The sequence below is a fragment of the Mytilus californianus genome, unplaced genomic scaffold, assembly GCF_021869535.1.
Source record: "Mytilus californianus isolate M0D057914Y unplaced genomic scaffold, xbMytCali1.0.p SCAF_22, whole genome shotgun sequence".
In the NCBI taxonomy this organism is placed as follows: Eukaryota; Metazoa; Mollusca; class Bivalvia; order Mytilida; family Mytilidae; genus Mytilus; species Mytilus californianus.
In genome coordinates, this window is record NW_026262671.1 from 2,672,141 (window position 1) to 2,695,254 (window position 23,114).

Sequence of the window (23,114 nt, forward strand, 5' to 3'; positions counted from 1 at the left end):
CCTCTCTTTTCTGGTAGATTTTTTTGAATTAAAAAAGTCAAGGACCTTCAATTCTTTACACTGATGCTTTATACATGACCTTTGACTTTCTTAAGGAGGACCTTTCTCTTAAAAATTCAAGTGGTCCACCTTTCATTATTTAAAGCAAAATTTGAACCCCTGTACAATTGTATATTGGCAGATTGATTGATTATTGCTTGCTTAATGTCCAGTGGCAATTATTTCATACATATTCAAAACCACTATATAAATAACAAATAGCTGAGAGGGTGATAGAGCAGACTGTTACCCCGAAAAAACATCGTTAACAGCGGAGAAGCCAAGGTTGACAATGTCGTTTCGAGGGGTAACAATCTGCTCTATCACCCTTTCAGCTTTGTGTTATTTACTTTATTATACTGAATGTTCTGTTATTGCTGTCTGTTGAATTTCAAATTCAAAGCAATAAACTATGACCTCTTGTACATAACAATCATCCCTATTTAGTAAAGCGCACAAATGATCAATCGTCTCCGTGAAGGGTAATAGAGTATTTGCCATGGGATAGAGTAAATTGTCTCTCTCATATTAACCAATCAGAATCCTCCATTTTTACATGAAGTATAATAAAACAAATTATCAACTAATCCAACAGTTACGTTTGAAAGGTAATTTTGACTCCTACTCAGTCTCCTGGAAAACAAGGGTATGTTGGATAGGGGCAAAAAATTTGCCCTGCGACAGGTCACCTATGGACCTATCAGAGTGTTGTTGCAAGGAATCTTTCACTAGCAGAGAGTGTGACACTTGCTACACATAAGGCATGGAATTTAATGTCCCTATTCCTACTGGATGTTGCTGCAAAGTTCATTATAATTCCTTATATAAACAGTCAAACAAATTCCCTGATTTAGTAAGGGTGTTACTGCCCAAAATGGGAGAGATCAAGGGATTTACCATATTTCTATACCCCAGTCAACCCTTGGCATTTGTTGCTGATAAAAGAGTACATGCAATACAAGTATGATAAGACATCGTTCAACTAGTCATGAGGACTTCAAAAACTTTAGACTTTTATTCAAAAATGTTAGCCTTCCCTTATTCAGATATGAGCAATGTTTTACTGCAGAAATATTTAAATTCTTGGAATTCAAATTTTGTGGTTTTGTCTCTAAATCTTATCTATTTGGGATTAATTTTTCCTACTTTCCAGTTTGCGAAAGTAATATGCTTTATAGGTTAAAATTTTGTTTGGTTTATAATTTCCTGGATAACGAAATTAAAATCCTGAAACAAATGTTTGCCTCTGTCTGTTTTTGTCATCTGTGTATACCTATGTTATACAGTAAGGTTCTTTTCCAAACATTTTTTTATTATATGATGTTTTATGTTCTATGTAAAGAGACAAAATAGGTCCTTCATGTTGATAACAGTCATCAATGCCCTCATTTAAGTGTCAAAATTAACCCCCAGTACAATGGACCATTTGATTTAAGGGTCATCTCAAAATACACAAGGTAATACAAATTAATTTAGATAAATAGTATTAAACTTGAAAGTAGACATCTGTAAACAGCTATCTCAGTTAACCTATAGATAATGATCTCTTTGATTATATAACACATTATGAGAAAGAATGATCTTTTAATTAAGTATGTAATAAAAATGAACAGCTTGGGTGATTAGTGTAGGAATTGAACCCTCACCTGAACCCGAATCACAAATCTGGATTAGGTGTCCTACAAATAATTGCAGATGTTCAAAAAATAAAAGTCTGCATTAAATATAGCTCCAAAAGGGCACCTCTGAATTGAATAACAAGGGGATGTGGTATGATTGCCAATGAGACAACAATTTTAAGAGGTGGATGTAGGCAACTTCCATATATCCATAAACTGATCAAATAACCATTGTCTCCAGCTAAGTTCAAATTAAAAATGGCATTTGCTGCTTTTGAAATTATCATTTGTTAATCTCAAAACTGTATCAGTGGTTTATTAATGAGAAGACATAATGATCTATGAATTTGGCAGTCTTTGAATTTTCAAATATTATGTAAAAATCATAGCCACTATCAATTCATGGCTAGTGGCAAATATTTCATGCATATATATGTCAAAGATAAAAAATTTTAAAAACTTCAGCATTGAAAGTTTACACATCATTGTTCCATTCAAGAAATGGATGCATTTTTTTCCTTTATTAGTGTCAGAATTTCTCAAAGATTTCCGTGAGAGAAAGGTTTCACATAGAGATAGACATCACAATTTATAATGTACTTGACACATGCCATGGGTTAATGCTATTGTTTTGGTCTGGTGAAAAAATAACATGGAGAACTGATATGCTTCAATACATAACACATATATGCTGATTCTGCTATTCCTCTTTAGTTTCCACCAACAGTGATTTAATACCCTTTCAACACTCCTTTCTCAAATCCATCTAAGCTTTAGCCTTAAAACATCAAACTGGAGGCTCCATGCATATTGCATGTATGAAATAGTAATGAGGCCTAGTAAGGGTCTGATTAATAAGCCCAGTAAGTTTAGTTCAAAATTTTAATACATTTTCATACAAGGTCCAGTCCTGTGTATAATGCTTCACAATATCATGCATAAACTATCTGTGAAAAACATGACTATAGATACATTTCAAATGAAATAAATTGATCAAGAGTTCCTTCCCTTTCATCGGCATGTTGGAGGGCTAAGTGTCCGCATTCCTTCTCAAGTCAGCTAAAATTCAACTTCCTAAACAATGACGGCTACACTTTAGACAAAGGTCTTTTATGAACAATTTATATTTCGTTATGCCTTACTTAATTTATCATTACAACCTTAAGTATGGATATCTTGTCAAATTTTTATATCACATGTTTCAATTTGGTTTACTCAAATTAGAAATCAACCATTTATCCCTCCAAAATGGTGACAAGGGGAAGTAACTTAAACTCAAATTACGTCATTCAAAACCAATCTATATATTGTCAAGTGAGCTACTCATAAACTGTTTACACAGAGGTATTATGAATAGAATATTTTTTTTTTTTTTTTTTGTGTGATGTAATCATAACCTGTAACAATTGTTTATGCCCTTGCCACAGGAAATGCATTACCATTTAGTCATGCATCTGTGACAAGGAAGACAAAAAACAGATTGCTACAAATATAGGAAATAAATCACTGGTAGCGTTGTGAAGCTTCCCCTTTTGTCAGTTCAAATCAGCTGCTTTACATAAGGAATTATATGATAGACATTGACTTGTGGAAAACCCATTGTGTGTAAAAAAAATATAATATTGAAAATTTCCTGCAGTTCTCAAGATTTAACTATGGGATAGTAGATAAGGCCCCAATTCTAAAGACTTAGGAACAGGTGACCCCTAAATCCATTAAATCTACCCCTATTTTTTTGCATTCCTCTTCAACTATTTGAAGTTTCCATGAGAAAGTTTAACAGTGTGTAACAGATATATTTGCACATTCTTACTACACCAACAACATGGCCATCTTTATGCAACAGTATCACATATATTTGTGCAACAGACAAGATAATACAGATAAAATCATTAGCATCACAAAAATGTAGGCTGAGATTTCTAACTATGATAAAACACAGACAAACTAAATGCTAGCTATTTTATTGTTTTGAATGCTTCACATTTAATCATTTATCATATTATATTTAAAGTTTGGGGAGATTTACCATCTGGTAAAAATAATTGATCATAATGATATAACATGTAAACTTTACATTCTTTTTTAAGTATAACTTTAACTGCAGAACCTTGACATCCAATCCATTATCCAATCCCAATCCAGACAAGGTACCAGTAATACCTCAATCCAGACATTGTACCAGCAATCCTTCAAGCAAGACAAGGTACCAGCATTTTTCTTATTTTTTCACTACTATTTCAGATTTAAGTTGCACAAGACAAAAATGCCATGAAATTTTGGAAAATAACCATGACTCCAAAATTATCCTTTAATATGTTGGTTCATTAATGTTTCTTGGTCCACTGAAAAAAAGTACGGGTTATATAGAAATGTCCACACAGCCAAAACCTAGAGACTGTACCCTCATGTAACTTGTAAAGAGTAATTGACTGGACTTTTAAAGTCAAACACAAAATGAGTCATACGGTCCCGCAATACCCTAATCCAGACAAGGTACCAGTTATACCTCAACCCAGAAAAGGTACCGGTAATACCCCAATGCAGAAATGGTATCAGCAATACAACAATCCAAACAAGGTACCAGTAATACCTCAATCCAGACAAGGTACCAGTAATACCTCAACCCAGAAAAGGTACCGGTAATACCCCAATGCGGAAAAGGTATCAGCAATACCACAATCCAAACAAGGTAACGGTAATACCTAAATCCAGGCAAGGTACCAGCAATTCCTCGATCAAGACAAGGTAACAGCAATACATAAAACCTGATAAAGAACCAGTAATACCTCAATCCAAACAAGGAACCAGTAATACCTCAATTCAGACAAGGTACCAGTAAATAATGCCTTAATCCAGACAAGGTACCAGTAATGCCTCAATCCAGACATGGTATCAGTAATACTTCTATCCAGACAAGGTATCAGTCATACCTCAATCCAGACAAGGTACCAGTAATGCCTCAATCCAGACATGGTATCAGTAGTACCTCTATCCAGACAAGGTATCAGTAATACCTCAATCCAGACATGGTACCAGTAACATCTCAATCCAGACATGGTACCAGTAACATCTCAATCCAGACAAGGTAACAGTAAAACAAACAGACTACATTACCAATCCATTAAATTTTGTTAAAACATATAATTAAGCTATTTCAAGTATTCTCTGATGCATCTTCATTTTAACTGGTTACATAAGTAAGCTATTACATAATCACGAATAAATGAATTTTTCGTAAGTTTGTCCCGACAGTTAAATTACCTTTCCATGATCAAAGAAGTCACCGCAGACATACACATCCTGTCTCTTGTATCAACATTAAAACGCAACCATTTACTTCTAAAGAAACTACATATAAAATATGATATATATGTACACCTGCTTAACTGATATTATTGAAATATAAGCGTTTTTATGTCATAAAATATTATATAAATGTGAGTGTTTAACTGTTAATTTTTGAAAAAAAACAGCATTTTTATGTCTTAACATATTTAAGGTTTTACCTATTATGTTAAAGTATGAGCATTTTTGTTTCATAACATACCACACACATGACACACAAACAGTTTATTTTTTTTTCCCTATAGTCAGGGTTTTACATAACCCTTTTAGCACCAAACTGACCATGGTGTCATAGGGTTTTAAGAAATATAACGGCAAAAGGCTATTCTTTTATAATTATGGAATGAAAAAAAAATATAAATCTTTTGAAAATCTCTTTTAATGATAATGTCTGATTCTCTTCTTCTCTCTCATAACTCTATTCTTTTTCACAATCTCTTTATAAAGCTAAATATTTATAGACATTGAATAGGAAAGAAAGATGAAGATTTACATGTACTGTGTATATATTGCATGTTGTTTGCTCTGTTTACATAAATAAGTCAATTTCATATATGTTTAAATACAATATGGTTATATTCTTAGACTACCATTCAGGATAAATAATTTGTAAAGGGGCCAAAGTTTTTAAAGTGCAAAAACCCTGTTGTATTTTCTTGCCATATATAATTCTGCAAATTCAAACATGTATATATGTAAATCACTCAAAAACTTACATTTTTTAATGAATAAATATTGTGTTATTCAAATATGCAAAACTCAGAAATCATGAAATATTGTTAACAATAAAAGGCCCTGGGAGGCAACAAATTTATACATGTATAATATATAATGGTAAATTCAGTTAACTTACTCCTCTTTTTTGTCATATTATTTGGGTCCAGGAGTATTTATAATTAAGTCTGATCGATAATGTGAAAATCTATTTATTTCTATTGTTAAAAGATAGATGGTGAATTTAAATGGATGAAATAAATAAGACAATAAATAGTCCATCAAGATTTTACTAAACTGAACCTATGACCTGTGGATTGTTATACATAGTTGCTACAGCAGTATACTTTTTGGTCTAAAAATGCATTATGAAATAAACGGAGTAATTAAGGAAAATGGCCAGACATAACATGTTTTTTTTTTCATGTTTACAGTTGGACCACAGGTTTTAGTCTCCCCTGTTTGGGATATTAAGTTATAAATATCCAAGGCACATCTCACTGTATTATGATTGGTGACTAATAATTAGCTCAAGGTCAAAAGAAAATATGCATTGATTGATTCATTGTTTAGCTGTTTGCTTAATGTCCAGTGGCAAATATTTCCTGCATGTTCAGAACAATAGATAAGATAGTTAAGAATCTTTAATTAGAATCTTCTCAAAATCTATCAGGCAAAAAACTTATAATTTGCAAAATGGAATTCTCTTTCTTCACGTACAATTAAAAAGCTCAGAAATATCTCTTTTTAAAGTGTATCTACATGAAAATAAATTTACATATTGGCCTATATTTTAATATTCTAGGTCACTACCAGTAAGTTAATTGAGATGTAACCTACAGACAAAATCAAACAACTAAATGATATGCAGAACTTGAAATAAGATATGCCCAAGGACAAAAGTACTATTATTACACAATCTACCTGATACATAAAAAAAAACAAAACATGACAGAATGATTTCATTGAGTAAGACACATTTTGCAAGTCATTTTAGCATGGTAAGTGTGGTTTCTCATCATAATGTATGTAGTGTTAACTTCTTGCCCACATATACAGTATGTGTGGTTTCTCATCATAATGTATGTAGTGTTAACTTCTTGCCCACATATACAGTATGTGTGGTTTCTCATCATAATATGTGTTGTGTTAACTTCTTGCCCCATACATCAAGGGATAATGAACCTTTTATGTCACTTATGATTTTTTATGAATAAAATGAGATGTTAGGAATATTTCATTGTGACAGCAACCTAATCACTGAAACAACTGAAAGACATTTTCAGAGCTGTCTATATTCTGGAAAACAATGATATTTTCTAATAAAAATAAAATGGGACAAAAAAAACATTACAATTTAGGATACAATATATGAAGATTTCTTACTCTGCCAATAAAACATTAAAAGAATATGTGTTCTATAGGTCATTAAGACGGCAACTGGTTGTTGAGATCAATATATAACGCAAGCAAAAATGTATCTATGATTCATGTCTACATGTATGTATCTACCAAATTTAAGTCAAATGATATTTTATATTTAATCCTCGGAAGATATATGTCTGGACAAGGGCTACTTTCAACATTCAAGGTCTTTGGAATTGAATGCTCAGTATTATATCGTCCTTTGGTACAAAACATTCAATGTTCCATAGGCTAGGGTTATCTGTTCATGAAATAGCCTCCCTGCGGTCAGGACACATTAATCACCCCTTAGATGTTTGCTTAAAATCTATATGAAATAAAATAACTTTACTTTTCATAAAGTTGAAAGGATAAATTAATTCTCTAGTTCAGGTCCATAAAGCTGTAGTTATGTCTTTGTCATATTGCCAAATGATTTTTTAATCCATTCATACCAAATTGTCAACATTTAACCGCCCCTTTTTTTCCTTATCTAAACATCACAATGATAAATTTGTGTTTTATTGTTCATATTGAGTTAAAATTTGATTCCTCAGATTTAACATATAATTTTGTTAGATTATATTTTAAAGAATGCTTGAAATATTATTTGCCAAGCTGTTTTCTTAGCGATCAAGTCCAAGTGACAAATTTGAATTTAACCTCTGAACAAGCAAGATAAAAATCATTCAAAAATTAGATCTTATTCAATTACTGGTAATTCAGGGTATAAGTTTACATTAGCAAATTGTATTTTACACTTTGATTACACACTCACCAGATTGCTCAAATTAGCAGAAAATTTAAGGACAGAATTACTACTGTAAGAAGAATTATGTAAATGTCTGTAATCAAGAGGTCCACAACAGTCAAATGTTTATCAACTTTACTAAGGAAAAGGAGGCACTTTTATATGTAGCCATCTTCACTAACCAAGGGTTATGATCCAGTCCTAGCCAAGATGATCTGTAGCCTAAATGTCACAATGGTTTTCCAGAAAAAAATTTAAGAAGGCACCAAGAAGCCCAGGCTACTTAATTTTAGAGGGGGGGGGGGGGGCGTAGATTTGAGCTGAAAGTGCCCAGAGAGCTGAACATAAATTTTCACATTGTGGCAGGTTGCACTTGCATTTCAGTGTTGTATTTTATCTCTAGACAGTACTTCTGGATGTTATATATGTCGCTTGGCTACAGAACTGTTTTTTCCTTAAGGATTTTTATTGGATGTTGATTAAAGAAATCTACCCTACAAGGGTAACACCTAATCTATGACAACAGACTCATGGACTGAAATTATTCTATTCTGCGAGTAAGAGCCTGAAACATATATACTATACATGCAACCATATTTTGCAATCAAATAACTTTTCCCCTAAGACACCTCACCTAATTCTGTAATGACTGCACAATTTAACTGCATTTTAAAAAGAATATCTGTACTGTTTGATTCCGATCAAAGTAACTTTAATGGTGGGTTAACCTTACATTGTAACATGACGTTATCTGAGAATCTAGAATAAATTTAGATCTCAAGATTATGCAGAGTATGCACAATTATTCACGTAAAAATAGATAAGTTTCCTCTTTTTAATAGCTATAACTTAAGCTTTTTTAAATTTAACAAATAATATTTGAATTCTGATGTAACACTGTATATTGTATTCATTTTGATTGAATCAATTCCATTCATGACTGATGGTCTGGAATTGGGCTTGGTTAAAATAAGGTTTTTTAAATTCAAGAAATAAAATTTTAATTCTTATGCAACATGTGCGCACTGTCAATAGTATAACATTCATTATGATCAGATCAATTCTTTGCAATTTGTCTGAGTCATTTGGTCTCTGGTGGAGAGTTGTCTCATTGGCAATCATAACACATCTTATTTTTATATGCAAGCACAGGCCTTGTGTAAATTATTTTAAATTGTATGTGTTTCATTTTCATTATAACTGAGATAACACTATTGAATTTGAAGATTTGTTGACGTCAATTATTCATTTGTTGACCAGTAGCAAATATCTGGCTCCATTTTTGCCTCACCAGCTACTTCATATTTGGGACCATGAAATCATTAACATTTTAAAAAATATATTGGAAGAATAACAACATACATACATGTATTACCCTCCAAACCTTTTGTAACTAACTTTTATTTTGTAACTTTTCCTACCAAAGGTCGTGGTTCTCACCGGGCACTCCGGCTTCCTCCACCAATAAAAACTGACAGCCACGAAATAGCACAATAGTGTTGAAAGTGGCGTTAAACACCAATAAATCAATCAATATTTTGTAACTAATGTAGGCTCTTAAACAAACATAACATCTTTCTTAAAAGTTAATTAGATCTCTTATAAATTTTTCAATGAAAATAATTTCCTGAATGAACCAGCAAAGCAATGAACCAAACAGATAAAAATTTAATAGATTCAATGCACATGTGTGCAACCAAAAGTGCATTTAGTACAATTCGTTGTCTGTCATTCCACGTGTCATTCACAACTTTTCAAATTAAGATAAATAATCTGTCTCGTGATTCATACAAAAACAGCGTTTTTTTAAAGATTTGAAAAAAATTTGAACTTCAATCTACACTCTCAAGCTGTGCAATATTGTGTCTCAATTTAAACTGAATTCTTTGTCATCAGATAGGTGATTATCATGCTAAATAGAAATACAATAGCACATATTTATCAACAAGAATTGCGTGAATATTTCAAATTTTATGTATCTTTCTTAAATATTTATTTCTAAACATATATGGTTTTTATGGTTTCAATGTGTGAAAATTTCCTTAAAATTTCTAATGAGAGTCATTTTAACATCTATTTAACCTGATTTTTACTGAAGGTAGAATTATTTGAGATTCGTTCTATTTTTACAACAATAGAAGATGAATGTTTAACTTTTTATTTGAAAGCATCCATTTACCTCTCATTGTGAAAAACTGTCAATAAAGTTTAACACCTTCAAAACTACAAATCTTTTTAAAGCTGACACGTCAGTGATATATTTCCCTGTTTTTATGAATGACAGTATACTGTTCAAAAGAACACCTGAATATGTCATAACCTTTATGTAACTTGAGTTTTCAAACTACCACCATCCTTATAATACAGTCAGGTGCATTTGTTTTCAAGAATGTGTCAAATCTACTTTGTAAACCCTGGTAGTTAAGTGTATATATATTATCAAGTTCACAATATAAATTATTCCCTAAAAGCAAATTTAAATGCTGGAATTGAAAATTCATTGCAATATTTAACCAATTTGGGTGTTAAATAATAAAGATTTATCAATTTATAAGGTTGCGAGAATATTCTGCACCCCAAATATAATTCTCCAAACATGGGGTATCATATTTAACAAACAATTTCCACCTGGACACAGAGGCATGTATTATATATGAACTGCACAGCCACCCCCTCAATATAGGTCTTACTGACAGAAGGGAGAGATCAAGGTAACCTTAAATTTATAAATCCCAGACACCTTTGACATGTTTGAGTAGACTTGCTACAATTCCTTTCTTACTAATTTATATTTTTACTGAAAACTGCCAGTATACTGATTGCCCTTGGAGAAAGGCCTTCCTCTGCAGATATCAGTATAATGGTAATCTCTTAGTTATAGCAGTAAAATTGTTAAAGGGACAAAATTGGAAAAAAAAAGAAAATTAGGAAGGGACATGTAGCAAGTCTAACCTTTGAAGTGATGTCCCATGGATGTTTAGCCAATCATAAGTCAAACACCTGTTCACACACCAACATGCTTAATTAAAAGCTATTTCAGGTATATATGTTCTGGAGGCATTCATATAAGTTATTGAATGAACAATTAATCTCTTGTCATACTTGATGTGATTACTACCAGCATCTTTTTTAATGAGCAAGGCATTGACTCATATGTTGGTTTTTTTTTTAAATACATTTATAGATGTAATTGACAAATTTTAAAATAAAATTTGAACACAACCAAGTACATTTTTATTAGACAGCAAAATCATAATGTTCCAGCATTTATAATCAAGAACATTGATTCAAGTACAGGGACCTGACATTTAGTATTGCTCAGAATATATGAACACAATGATTTATCATCGCCAGCTAAACTAAATACCTTTACTGGGACGTGTTTCAAGTCGTGTTTCAAGTCGTGAACATAATACATGCCTGGTTTACACACCGATAACCTCACAGACATTACAATTACAGGGTTATATAAGATCTGAAGGGAATTAAGTGAAGAAATTGGCTTAATCCTATTGTCTATACACAAATTGAATTATATCTACTTCGCGATGGTGACGTAATATTTAGACAAGTACTCAGAAATGTTTAAGGATCAGTCAAACAGAAGCATGCAGTTTTACCAAGATACAGAGACATTTTACCTCTGATTTCACTTTTTGACTCCTTTTAAACTGTCAGTCTGCATTAAAACTTGACAACTGAGCAGTTATCTTTATACTTATTCTGACCAAAGATGATTTTATTTACAAAAGAACAGATTAAATATTTTCCTTTCAAACAAAACCAAACCTTTCACAATAAATTCCTACCATAAAATTCAAATCCTCAATCTCCAACCAATACAGAAATCAGAGTATTTAAAGCTACTGAGAATAAGGAATTATAGGACAATATTTTGACAAAAATTGACTGTAATTTTACCTATAAATTTTAATAGGAGGAGGGGGATCACGCTAGGTGTGCCCCCGTCTGAGTTCGAGCCTGCATTCAATATTCGTGAAATGTTTGATTAACCTACCTGAAACAATAGTCTCTCATCACCCCACACCGCAGCCTTGCTCCAGTCAATGACTTCAGAGAAGGGTAGCTCCCACCCATTGCTAAGTAACACAGGAATACACCCTGCCTGCAGGGCTTCTAAAAATCTGAAAAATACCAGTCAATTGTTTATATATATATATACTATTTGCTGATAGCTTGGTTCTTGCCCTAGACTGTAAACATTTAAAGGCCTGTACACAGGGGGTTGTTAGGGGTACATTTGTGCTCCCTTTGAAATCAATTAAGCACAAGCACTTTCTTTGGAAGTCTTTTTATTTTATCAAAGTTGAAATTTGTTGCTAGTTTACTTGTTTAAAAATGTTCTCGTTCCAAAAAACTTGGGTTAGTCTTTGCTCTTACTCTTAAATAAAGTGTGTTTAGAGGAAAAGCAGCAAATACCAATTTTCAAGTCTTTGGTTTGACCCAGCCCAGGTTTGAACCCACAACCTCCCACACTTGAGGCGTACATTATATCAAAGTACAAAACTGGTATTAATAACATGTAGTAAGTTCTAGAATTTCATTAGAAAACAATAAAATTGAGAATGGAAATGGGGAATGTATCAAAGAGACAACAACCTGACCATAGAGCAGACACCAGCCGAAGGCCACCAATGGGTCTTCAATGCAGCGAGAAACTCCCACACCCGGAGGCGTCCTTCAGCTGGCCCCTAAACAAATATGTATACTAGTTCAGTGACAATGGACGTCATACTAAACTCCAAATTATACACAAGAAACTAAAATTAAAAATGATACAAGACTAACAAAGGCCAGAGGCTCCTGACTTGGGACAGGCGCAAAAATGCGGCGGGTTGAACATGTTTTTTGAGATCTCAACTGCCTGTATATTGTTTTTTTGGTCTTTTTTTATAATTTGTTTTGCTTGATTATATGTAAATTGCTTAAACTTGTTTTAAAACTACATTATAAAAATAAGGAGATGTGGTATGATTGCCAATGAGACAACTATCCACCAAAGTTCTAATGAAGTGGATGTATGCAATTAAAGGCAACCATATGGCTTTCAACAATGAGAAAAACCCATACTGGATGGTCGACAATATACAAGCCCCTACATGAAAACTATGAAACAATTCAATTGAGAAAACTAACGTACATGTAAACTACATGTATTGTCACATGTAATGTGATCATGTATAAGACAATGGTTACCTAAATGATCCAAGTCTTCTTCCTCTCGGCACCAAACAGAAAGTAGCATTGTATAATAACTTCTTATAATCATATCTGTAAATAAAAATAAATATCAATATGATTTACTATTTTCACAGTGATGAAATGTGTGAATCATCCAAGGAAGATAAGTGTCGTCTGCCATTTCCCCAAACATCACTCATTAAAAAATAAAACAGGTGTACAATTTCATGTTATGTAGAAGAATCTGTGTATGTTCGGTTGATTAGACTATTTTCATTTTACCGACTTTTGACTCCGAAGTTTATATTTTTTCAACAGGTTACCTACTCTGTGGTAGGACATCCTGGTACCAAGTCAAGTAAGAGCAAGGTAAAGAAGTAAAATCAAGCTTTCTATCGGTACAATTTTTGGGGAAAATTAACTGCTTCATATTTTCTTTACACGACAAAATCATCAGAAAACCGGAAACTTTCCCCCTCAAATTACACCGATTATATGCTTGATTTTACTTATTTTGGTTGCTCTTACTTGACCGAGTACCATGATGTCTTAATTACCACAGAAAAGGTAACCTGTCGAAAAATTATATAATCCGGAGTCAAAAGTCGGTAACATGAAAATAGTCTATTCTCTCAAGCAATTTTCATGGAGTTGTACATAATTTGTACCCCAGACCTGGATTTCATCACATAATACTCTCAAAGTAATGGATATAATTAGCATTGTGAACATGTATGGATATTTGTTTAAAACTGGTTTGAAATTTAAGAAGAGATGACAAGTCCTAGATTTACATTGTCTCTTGAAAACCAAAACCATTTACCAAGGAATTAGAGGACAATGTTTTCACACAAAATTGACTGTAAATTGACTTTTTTCACATCTTTTTTCTGCTTTAGGGGGAGGGCGCACACTGAGTGTCCCAGGGCTCCATGTAAATCCGCAAATGTATCCTGTCGAGGCAGGTGGGAAATAAAATATTCAAACTAGGAGGATGACTTCATTACTACTGGTTTGAAACATCTTCATTACAAATCAATTATTAACAACTTCTTAAGCAATCCTAATTAACTGCCAGCTCTGATGATATAATCTACTAAAGACATGCTGTGAACAATTATCTTATGGAGATGTCATTGCTTCATCAATTATCTCTCAAACAATCCACGAATGTTATATCATACAGAGTCTTCACTTTCAACTTAGCATTTCTCGCTTCATGCATTTGCAGAAAGAAAACTTAAAATCAATTTAAATTGAATTAAAATCAATTTAAAAATGTTAAGAGAATTTCCTTTCAGTATGCTTTACACATTTTAGAAATTTCATCAACATGATCAAGAAGTTATGGAACCAAAAAGTTAGGAAGTTAAATGCATAAAACATTCATGGGAAACATCAACATCAAAGCCATATATATATTTGAAAGTCCAAAAAACATCCAACCCCAAAAAACCCTTCTGAAGCTCATGTTCTGGTAATACATTTGAATCTAATTCATACTGACATGCATGTCACAACACCAAAAAACTCTTAAACTAATACAAAGATGAAATTTAAGCCTTGATCTAAGCTAAGTATTTAGCTTTGTTACATACAACAAAGAGTCTTTGATATTGAGGCTTTTGATGATTTTTCACTGGAAATCTATAAAATTAATGCAAATACACGGCTTAACAGTGTTCCCCTTAAAACATGGTTTATTCCCTTTACTAACAATTCTAGTATTATATTGTTCAGTGTTAATGTTCGTCAGCTGTATTGGGGAAATCAATGTCATTGAACCTGATATTTGCAAACACTTCAGGCCAGAAAGCAATGATTAATGGCCTTTTGAAGTTGTCATTGGAACAACACCAATGAGAATCTATGTCACTATAACTAATTGTCAGTGACAAAAGAATACATCAATCATCAGCAGAACTGTAATTCTTAGAAGTTGTGTTTTTCAGCAATATCATGGTAATTTATTGACATTTGAGAGACAAATATTAAAACAAACTTTTAAAATACAATGTACATGATATTTGCAGTCCGCACAATGTGACTTAATTTGAAAAAAAAAACGTGTTTCTGGTATGAAAGGAATCATTGTGAGACAACAAAGTATAAGCTGTGGATATAAGAGGTCTCTGACTGGCATGAAGCTAGCATGTAACTATGAAGGGCAAGCCAAATTCAACCTGCTAGCTAGACCAGTTTATTTCATTTGATTGCACTGTATACATGTATAAAGAGCAAGTAAATTTTATGGAGGGAATTATCAAATTTAATGGATTTGGCCATTATTTTCAGATCCCTTTATAAATTATATGGTTAGCTACTGACCCCCTACAGATCTATAGAGGGTTAGTAAAATCCATAGAGATCTCCTATGAATTTTACTCACCCTCTATGGTCCATAGGGGGTCAGAATTGTTGAACTTTTAACTTTGTGGTTTACCTATAACCACAGAATTGGTAGTCCATAAGTAATATCTAATTCAAAGTAGCACAACTGAGAGAAAATTGAGTACAGTGAGTGTATAAGATTTCTTTACTAAAAGATGTTTAACAGTTAATACAGCTTCACCAGTGTACATATTAAGTCACTAAGTCTCTTTCAGGAAGGATAATTATATGTGTATTTATAGCTGATAGGGCCTTAATTAAAATACTGATTAATTTGTTTTATTTCACATATTCACTAGTTTTTTCATGGAACTTTTACTTTGCATTTTGCAGTGACACTCTTAAAAGTTTATATGTTCATCAACTGAGAAAAGATAAAAGATATCCACAATTAACTGTATATATGCTTTTCAGAGGGAAAAAAATAGAAGATAGAAAGAGTTTGTCAAACAATAAGATAAAAACAAAATAGCAGGCAAAATATGTCTTTCATAACTGTCTGGCTGATCAAAAGAAAAATATGGAAAGAATTTCTGTCATTAGATTCCGCCAGCCAACTAAAACCAGAGATCATCTTTTCTTTGTTTTCTTGGCATTTTAATCTATCAGGTATATATATGATATCAATATTTTTACAAGAAAAAATGTCTTTGAAGGTTGGTGGTTATAGGTACTAGTGAAACTTCACCAGGTTTAGATAATCAGTTTGAGGTGTTTATCGATTAGAGACATGATAGATATATATTATTTATGAAGTTTATCAGTAGGTGTGGAGCATGTGCCAGATCAAAGCTGTATAGACAGAAAAAAAATATTTCCCCGATTTTATTTTCTGCTGCATTTGAACTTGGAGAAATAGATTGATTGATTGTTGGTTGCTAATAACATCCAGTGGCAAATATTTCATGCATGTTAAGAATGATGGAGAAATAGAAGATACTTAAAGCTTATCTATTTCACCTGGATTGAAAGTAAAACAAGTTCACTCTACATCATCAGTAAAAGATTCATTTATCCTAAAAAATATTGAACTAATTTTTTTTTCATTTCTAACTTAATGAGCAAAGTAAGAAAAAAATAACATTGTGTGTCGGAAATTTGTGACTCATCGGGCATATCAGCTGTGAAAAATAATGTTCTTCGTTATCAAATTATTCTATAACAATTAATCCATTCTTTCTACTGGGACTATTATACTAACATAATAGTCCCATCTTTCTATAAAAAAAAATTAATAAAAGTAAAAAATTCTAAAGAGTCGACCGACAATCATGATATTTAGTTTCAGAAGGAAAATCATAGCATGACAACAACAAGAAGCACTCGAAGCCCTAGAAAGAACCCTGTGGCAAACAAAAGCAGAAAAAAACATCAGTCCACAAAATAATACACAGAGTAATAATGATTGATCATCATGTACCCCACTTAGATGCTAATTAAGGCCATTCCTACACATAAAATTAGCCCTTTCTCAACACCTAATAAAAGCAAGGTTGAATTACCCACACCATAAGTTAGCCTGGTATCCTGGCTCACTGCTCGACAGTAGAGCTAGGTGGAATACAATAACATGGTTTCGTCAGTTGGATGTTAGAATGATGCATCGTGGGATAGCGTCATTTCTTGACACATGGCTGGAAATATTTATATTGCCACAAATTTATTGAAAATTATTTTTAATTTTGATATGAAATGCAAATTTTGAAAAAATTTAGCAAGTTTAATCCAAACGTTATTGATAAACATTGTGATTCAACAGTTAATTAACAATCCGATCGAGTATATTCCTTATTTATGAAACACGCACATGCGCAGTAATTCAGTCCAGTTCAGCGCTGATAGTTGGTCACGTGGATTGTATTACACCTTGCCCTATCAACAAAGTATTAGATTGGGTCAGGATGCCAGGCTAACCATAAGTTTATTGAAGTTCATGATGATCACATGTCATTTCTATTTAAAATTGGACAAGGTACTCAAGAACTTTCTAAGTATCATTAAACAGTAAGAAATAATCTGTTTGTATAAACAGTGAAATATTTAGAGTACCAATTAAAGGGGGGTAATGTAAATCTGTCTGTTTCAAGTGACGGAATTTTTATCCTGTCAAAAAATGTGATGAAGCTATACCTCTTTTGTTTACTTATTTCAACAGTCAGGTTTACTTGAAAATTCCAACTATTTTAAGTAAAATATGTATAAATTAATCTCATATAGAAAGCTACTATATTTCTTAAGTCAAATAGTGCAGTCTCTTTTATTTACTGTTAATTTAGAAATTATTACGTGCAGTTATTATAGTGAATTTTGAAGAATCGACTAATATTGGATATTAATAATTGTGATTTCAGGAAAATCTGCATACAGTTATATGTATCAGATATCAGAATGCGAGTTCTTAATTATCATTGCGATACGAGACATTCAGTTACATTATTAGCACTAATAAAAAACCTCGCAATAATTCCTGAATTTACAGTACATTGTAAAGCAAAGAAAAATATGCCTGTTTGAGGGTTTCCTTATCTACCATAATTTATGAGAGTCCTATATATATATGCTAACCAGTATTAAAATTTAGTTTTATGTATTCTTCCGTGAATAAAATTATTACAGAATTCAAAGTAATTAGTGGTTATATAAACCTATTTTAGCCTATGAAGATTAACTCATGCTCTTTCTTTTATCTATATTTAACATAAGAAATGACCTTAAAATACATTAAAAAAAAAGAAGTAAACCTTCAGCATATATTTTTCTTTTTATTTCTGAGGTTTGATTTGAATGGACGGGGCCTGGGATCCACTCTAGGGAACAACTGGGGGAAATGACAAAATACTGTGTGATTTATATAATACAAACAGAAAGATGGTGTTCATAGAATCACGTATTCTAAACTTTTCTATCTGTTACTTTTTCACCGATTCATTATTTTGCCTGTGAAGATAGCTGCAGAAGTATTTAGTATGTGCCAAAACCTACAGACTGTAAGCCTTTGATGAGTAAAAATTGGTATCAAACTAGTGAAACTTTCAAAAAAATTGGTCACACAAATAGAAGCATTTCCTTGAAATGGCCTTTTGGACTAAGTGAGAAAGTTTTAGGCACAGACTTAGAAGCTAAACTCAAGCATGCTGTTTTCTGTGTCAGGTACACTATATGGCTGTCTGATATATAATTGCTGTGTCAAAAAAGTTTTTGATTACCAGTAGGTCGAAGTCAAGACATGCATCATATTAAAAATTTATTTTATATCAATATAAGTACATCAATTGACCTCTGGTCACAGTGGTGGAGAGTTGTAAATAAACAGGACCCAATTAGCCCATGTCCCCTGAAATTTGGCTCTGGTTTCTAAGTGACTTTAAACTGGCTATTAGAATTAGGTTCATTTTTTCAGTTGAATATACAATACATTTATGTATACTGTTGTAATATCCTAATCTACCACTAAATGCAACTTTACAGGAGGCCAAAAGAGCAACAATGACAAATCTGTTATTTCCACACACGTTAATATTAGGAAAATGTTTGCATTCTCTTTAAATGGAGTTTCTGTATAGTTTAGAATCCATCATTCCAATTCATTTCACTAAACAAACATTAAGGTCTCGACTCCACCTTAATTTGGACTTAACTTAGTACACCCTTTCACCTCGACAAATGGCCTAGAAGATGTTCACCTATAATAAACAGTGCTAACACTGGTAGACCTATTTGGAAAATGCCCGCGATTTTTGGCTAATCTCCGCGAAACGGATAATAATTAGAGGTTCATCGTAAATTTGCTGTATTACAGAATATTATGCATGTTATCCGGAGATTTTCCGTGTCGGCGGGAATTAGCCGTTTGTCCGATAAAACGGGTGTGTATTGAGTCAGTGATAGAACCAGTGATGCGTGAGCGACGGTTATTAATAGATCGTTGTACATAGATGATTATAGAATCCGTTATGCGTGAGCGACGGTTATTAATAGATCGTTGTGATATATACAATGTTTACAGTCAGATTAAAAAATCTATCTTATTTCCCTTTTCGGTCGAGATAAAACGGTGTTTTTGATAATAAAGTTACTTACGATATAAATATCAAATGTTGTCATTGTTCATTAAAGAAAAATCTATTTTAATGTGACCAATGAACAAGATGAATACATGTGTTATCTTTGCAAAAGACAACTACAATTTTTTTAATATATGAATGGAAATCGTATTTACGTTAAAAAACGTAAACTAATCTACTATTCATGATAGATTCATAATGTGAATCGATAGTTTGGGTCAGAAACTTTGTTCTCACTTTAAAAAATTCTTCACAATTGTCATGTTTAGAAAAAAAATCAGTCCTTGTACTTATAGAGTCTCCGGAAGATACCGTAATCGGGCAGGATGTCAAACTGATCTGACACTTGTCCTAGTGTATTTAACACCTGCTGTGATATTGCTTGTGCAATACCAGTGGAAGGTCGTAAATCAATCTGTACCCGATTGATCAGAATTTAATTTTACCTGTACATATATTTAGTCGTTACGGAGGATATCATAGATACGTGTTATATATTGTATTGTAATTAATGAAGATAATTTAAATATATTATATAATAAAGACCTATTTGCATATAAATCGAACATATTCATTCCAACCAAGAAGGTTTGAAATTGAAAGTTTTCAACAAATTTTGATAAAATCTTTCCCGTAAATTACATACGAGTCATTGGTTTATAGTTACACATTTGTAACCCTTCTAACGTCTTATTTCTTTGTGCTATTAAAAGAACTCAAAATTTTCCATATCAGATCACATTTCGTACGAGTCCTAAAAATTATAATTGAATAATCTTCTATTTTCCTTTCGACACCACGTTCCCCATAGGAGCCTCAAGATCTAATCATACCTGTCAATCATTAGCCACAAGTTGCTCCGCCAGATAGATCACTCGTGCTTTCTATTATGACATCGTTGAGAAGTTTTTGTAAATTGATTTGTGATATAAATAAAGTGATGTGAAGTTTATTTTACGGCCGATCAAAATTTGATTGATTCGATTTTTCTTTTACACAAAGATGTTTTTTAATATGTCATAAAATACATGGAAATAAAACATTTGAGTTCGTTTTTCCCGTAAATATATTCAATAAACCAAAATTTATTTCAAAAGGTAAACATTTATAATAATTACAAAGTTATAATTTGATTTTTATTTAAGTCGGTTAATGGAAACAATAAAATGACAACGTCTTTGCAGAAATATTAATCCAGACATTAACGTACTTAGACTGTCCATTTGTTCCACTGTGTAGGACAATTTATTCACGAACTACATCATTAATAATTACTAATATAACAGTTGCTGAAATGTAAGTTGTATATTATTTATTTTTTTACAAACATGCGTTTTGGTTCCGTTCAGATTTGCTATTACAGCATGTGTAGATTCCTTGATTTTCATCTAGTTTCAGTTATATATATACTAGTTCCAGTCAGTATAGGGCTAATCATTTTGCCTTCCAACAAAGTCAACAATTTAGCATCGGACGTATACGTGACTGTTGTCCTTTTAAAGTTGGCTATACAATATTGGCTGTGCTCATTGTTGAAGGCTGTACAGTGACCTATAGTTGTTAATTTCTGTGTCATTTCTCTTGTGGAGAGTGGTCTTATTGGCAATCATACCACGTCTTCTTTTTTTATAACGTACCCGTTTTAATAGCAATGTTATATTCAAAACGGATGAGAAAACCCCATGGATGACAATTATCTATATCCATGTCAAGTGGGGTTAGGTAATAGGAGTGGAACTTATTGATTATGTATGTTTGTGAGGGTCTGGATAGGATTTATAGAAGAATAGAGAACACAAATGGACAAAAAGTGCACAACATATATAGGACCAGAAAAGTAAAAAAAAATAGCTGCCAAGAAAATAAAGAATATAGAATAATAAGAAAAAAAATATGAAGAATAGAGAAAAACAGATGACTAACAAATTAAAAGACAATAAGGATTGAAAGACCCCTCCCCCCCCCCCCCCCCCAATATTCAAGACCTTCGTATGTGTTCAAAGAAAATCTGCATACGTTATAGTTCCTTGCTATAAAGTTACGTTCTCAAAGGCTTTTAAGGATTATGTACCCTTGTGTTGATTAAATGCTAAACATATGGATTTTTTTTTTAGAAAATCCACAGCTTTTCCCTTGTACTGTCATATTTGGCGATTCGATGCTTTATTGATGAAGGATTATTGCATTCAGTGCTAGCAATGATTTTTATACGACCGCAAAAATTAAAAAATTTTTGGTCGTATATTGGTATGACGTCGTCGTCGTCGTCGTCGTCCGGCGTCGTCGTCGTCGTCGTCGTCCGGCGTCGTCTGGCGTCGTCCGAAGACACATTGGTTTTCGCACTCTAACTTTAGTTTAAGTTAATGGATCTCCATGAAATTTTACCATAAGGTTCAATACCACGAAAGGAAGGTTGGGATTGATTTTGGGGGTTATGGTACCAACAGTTAAGGAATTAGGGGCCAAAAAGGGGCCAAAAATAAGCATTTTTGTAACTTCCAGACAATAAGTTGTGTGTAAGTGTATGGATCTCTCTGACATGGAACCACAAGGTTCCATATCACATAGGGAAGGCTGTAATTGATTTTGGGGGTATTTGCCTCAAAATTTTAGGAATTAGGGGCCAAAAAAGGGGCAAAAAACAAGCATTTTTCTAGTTTCATGACAATTACTTGTGTGTAAGTGTTTGGATATTTCTTAAATTGTACTACAAGGTTCCATATCACAAAGGGAAAGCTGGAATTGAGTTTGGGGGTAATTGCCCGAAACGTTTAGGAATTGGGGGCCAAAAAGGGGCCAAAAATAAGCATTTTTCTAGTTTCCAGACAATAACTTGTGTTCAATTGTATGGATCTCTCTGAAATTGTACTGCACAAGATACCATACCACAAAGGGAAGGCTGGGATTGAGTTTGGGGGTGATGAATCATAAGGGGGTTCAAAAAATTTGGGGGGGGGGTTCTTTTTTTTTCTTTTTTTCCTTTTTTTTTTCTTTTAAAATTTTCCATTTTAAGTTGGTTATTTCTGATTTATATTTAAAAGCAAATAATAATGATATGGTAGGAAATACACACCAAACAGGATGTGTAAATTAGTATACAATAAGTATTGTGCAATAGCAAGAAATTTTCAATTGCACAGTATTGCACAATAGCAAGAAATCTTCAATTGCACAGTATTGCGCAATAGCAAGAAATCTTCAATTGCACAGTATTGCGCAATAGCAAGAAATATCCAATAGCACAATATTGCGCAATAGCAAGAAATTGTCAATTGTACAGTATTGCGCAATAGCAAGAAATATTCAATTGCACAGTATTGTGCAAAAGAATATACTTTGTATAAATTGCTTATTTCTTGATCAATTTCAATGGGGTTTTATTCTTGAATTCTTGGGGTTCTTTAATATGCTGAATCTAACCATGTATTAAGTTTTTGGATTTTGGGCCCTGTTTTTAAATTGGTCCACATTGAGGTCCAAAGGGTCCAAAATTTAACTTTGTTTGATTTCATCAAAAATTGAATTATTGGGGTTCTGTGATATGCCGAATCTAACCGTGTATTTAGATTCTTAATTTTTGGT

General features: G+C 32.6%; 1 protein-coding gene across 1 annotated transcript in view; it reads right to left on the bottom strand.

Annotated features, from left to right (window-relative positions):
* The window catches only part of LOC127732091 (exostosin-1-like), a 90,728-nt gene that overhangs the window by 44,637 nt on the left and 22,977 nt on the right, over nt 1-23,114 (bottom strand). The window contains exons 2-3 of the mRNA XM_052241145.1: nt 13,093-13,167; nt 11,894-12,020 (exon numbers count right to left, since the gene is read on the bottom strand). Coding sequence (XP_052097105.1) covers nt 11,894-12,020; nt 13,093-13,167 — 202 coding nt within the window. The remainder of the gene's footprint in view (nt 1-11,893; nt 12,021-13,092; nt 13,168-23,114) is intronic.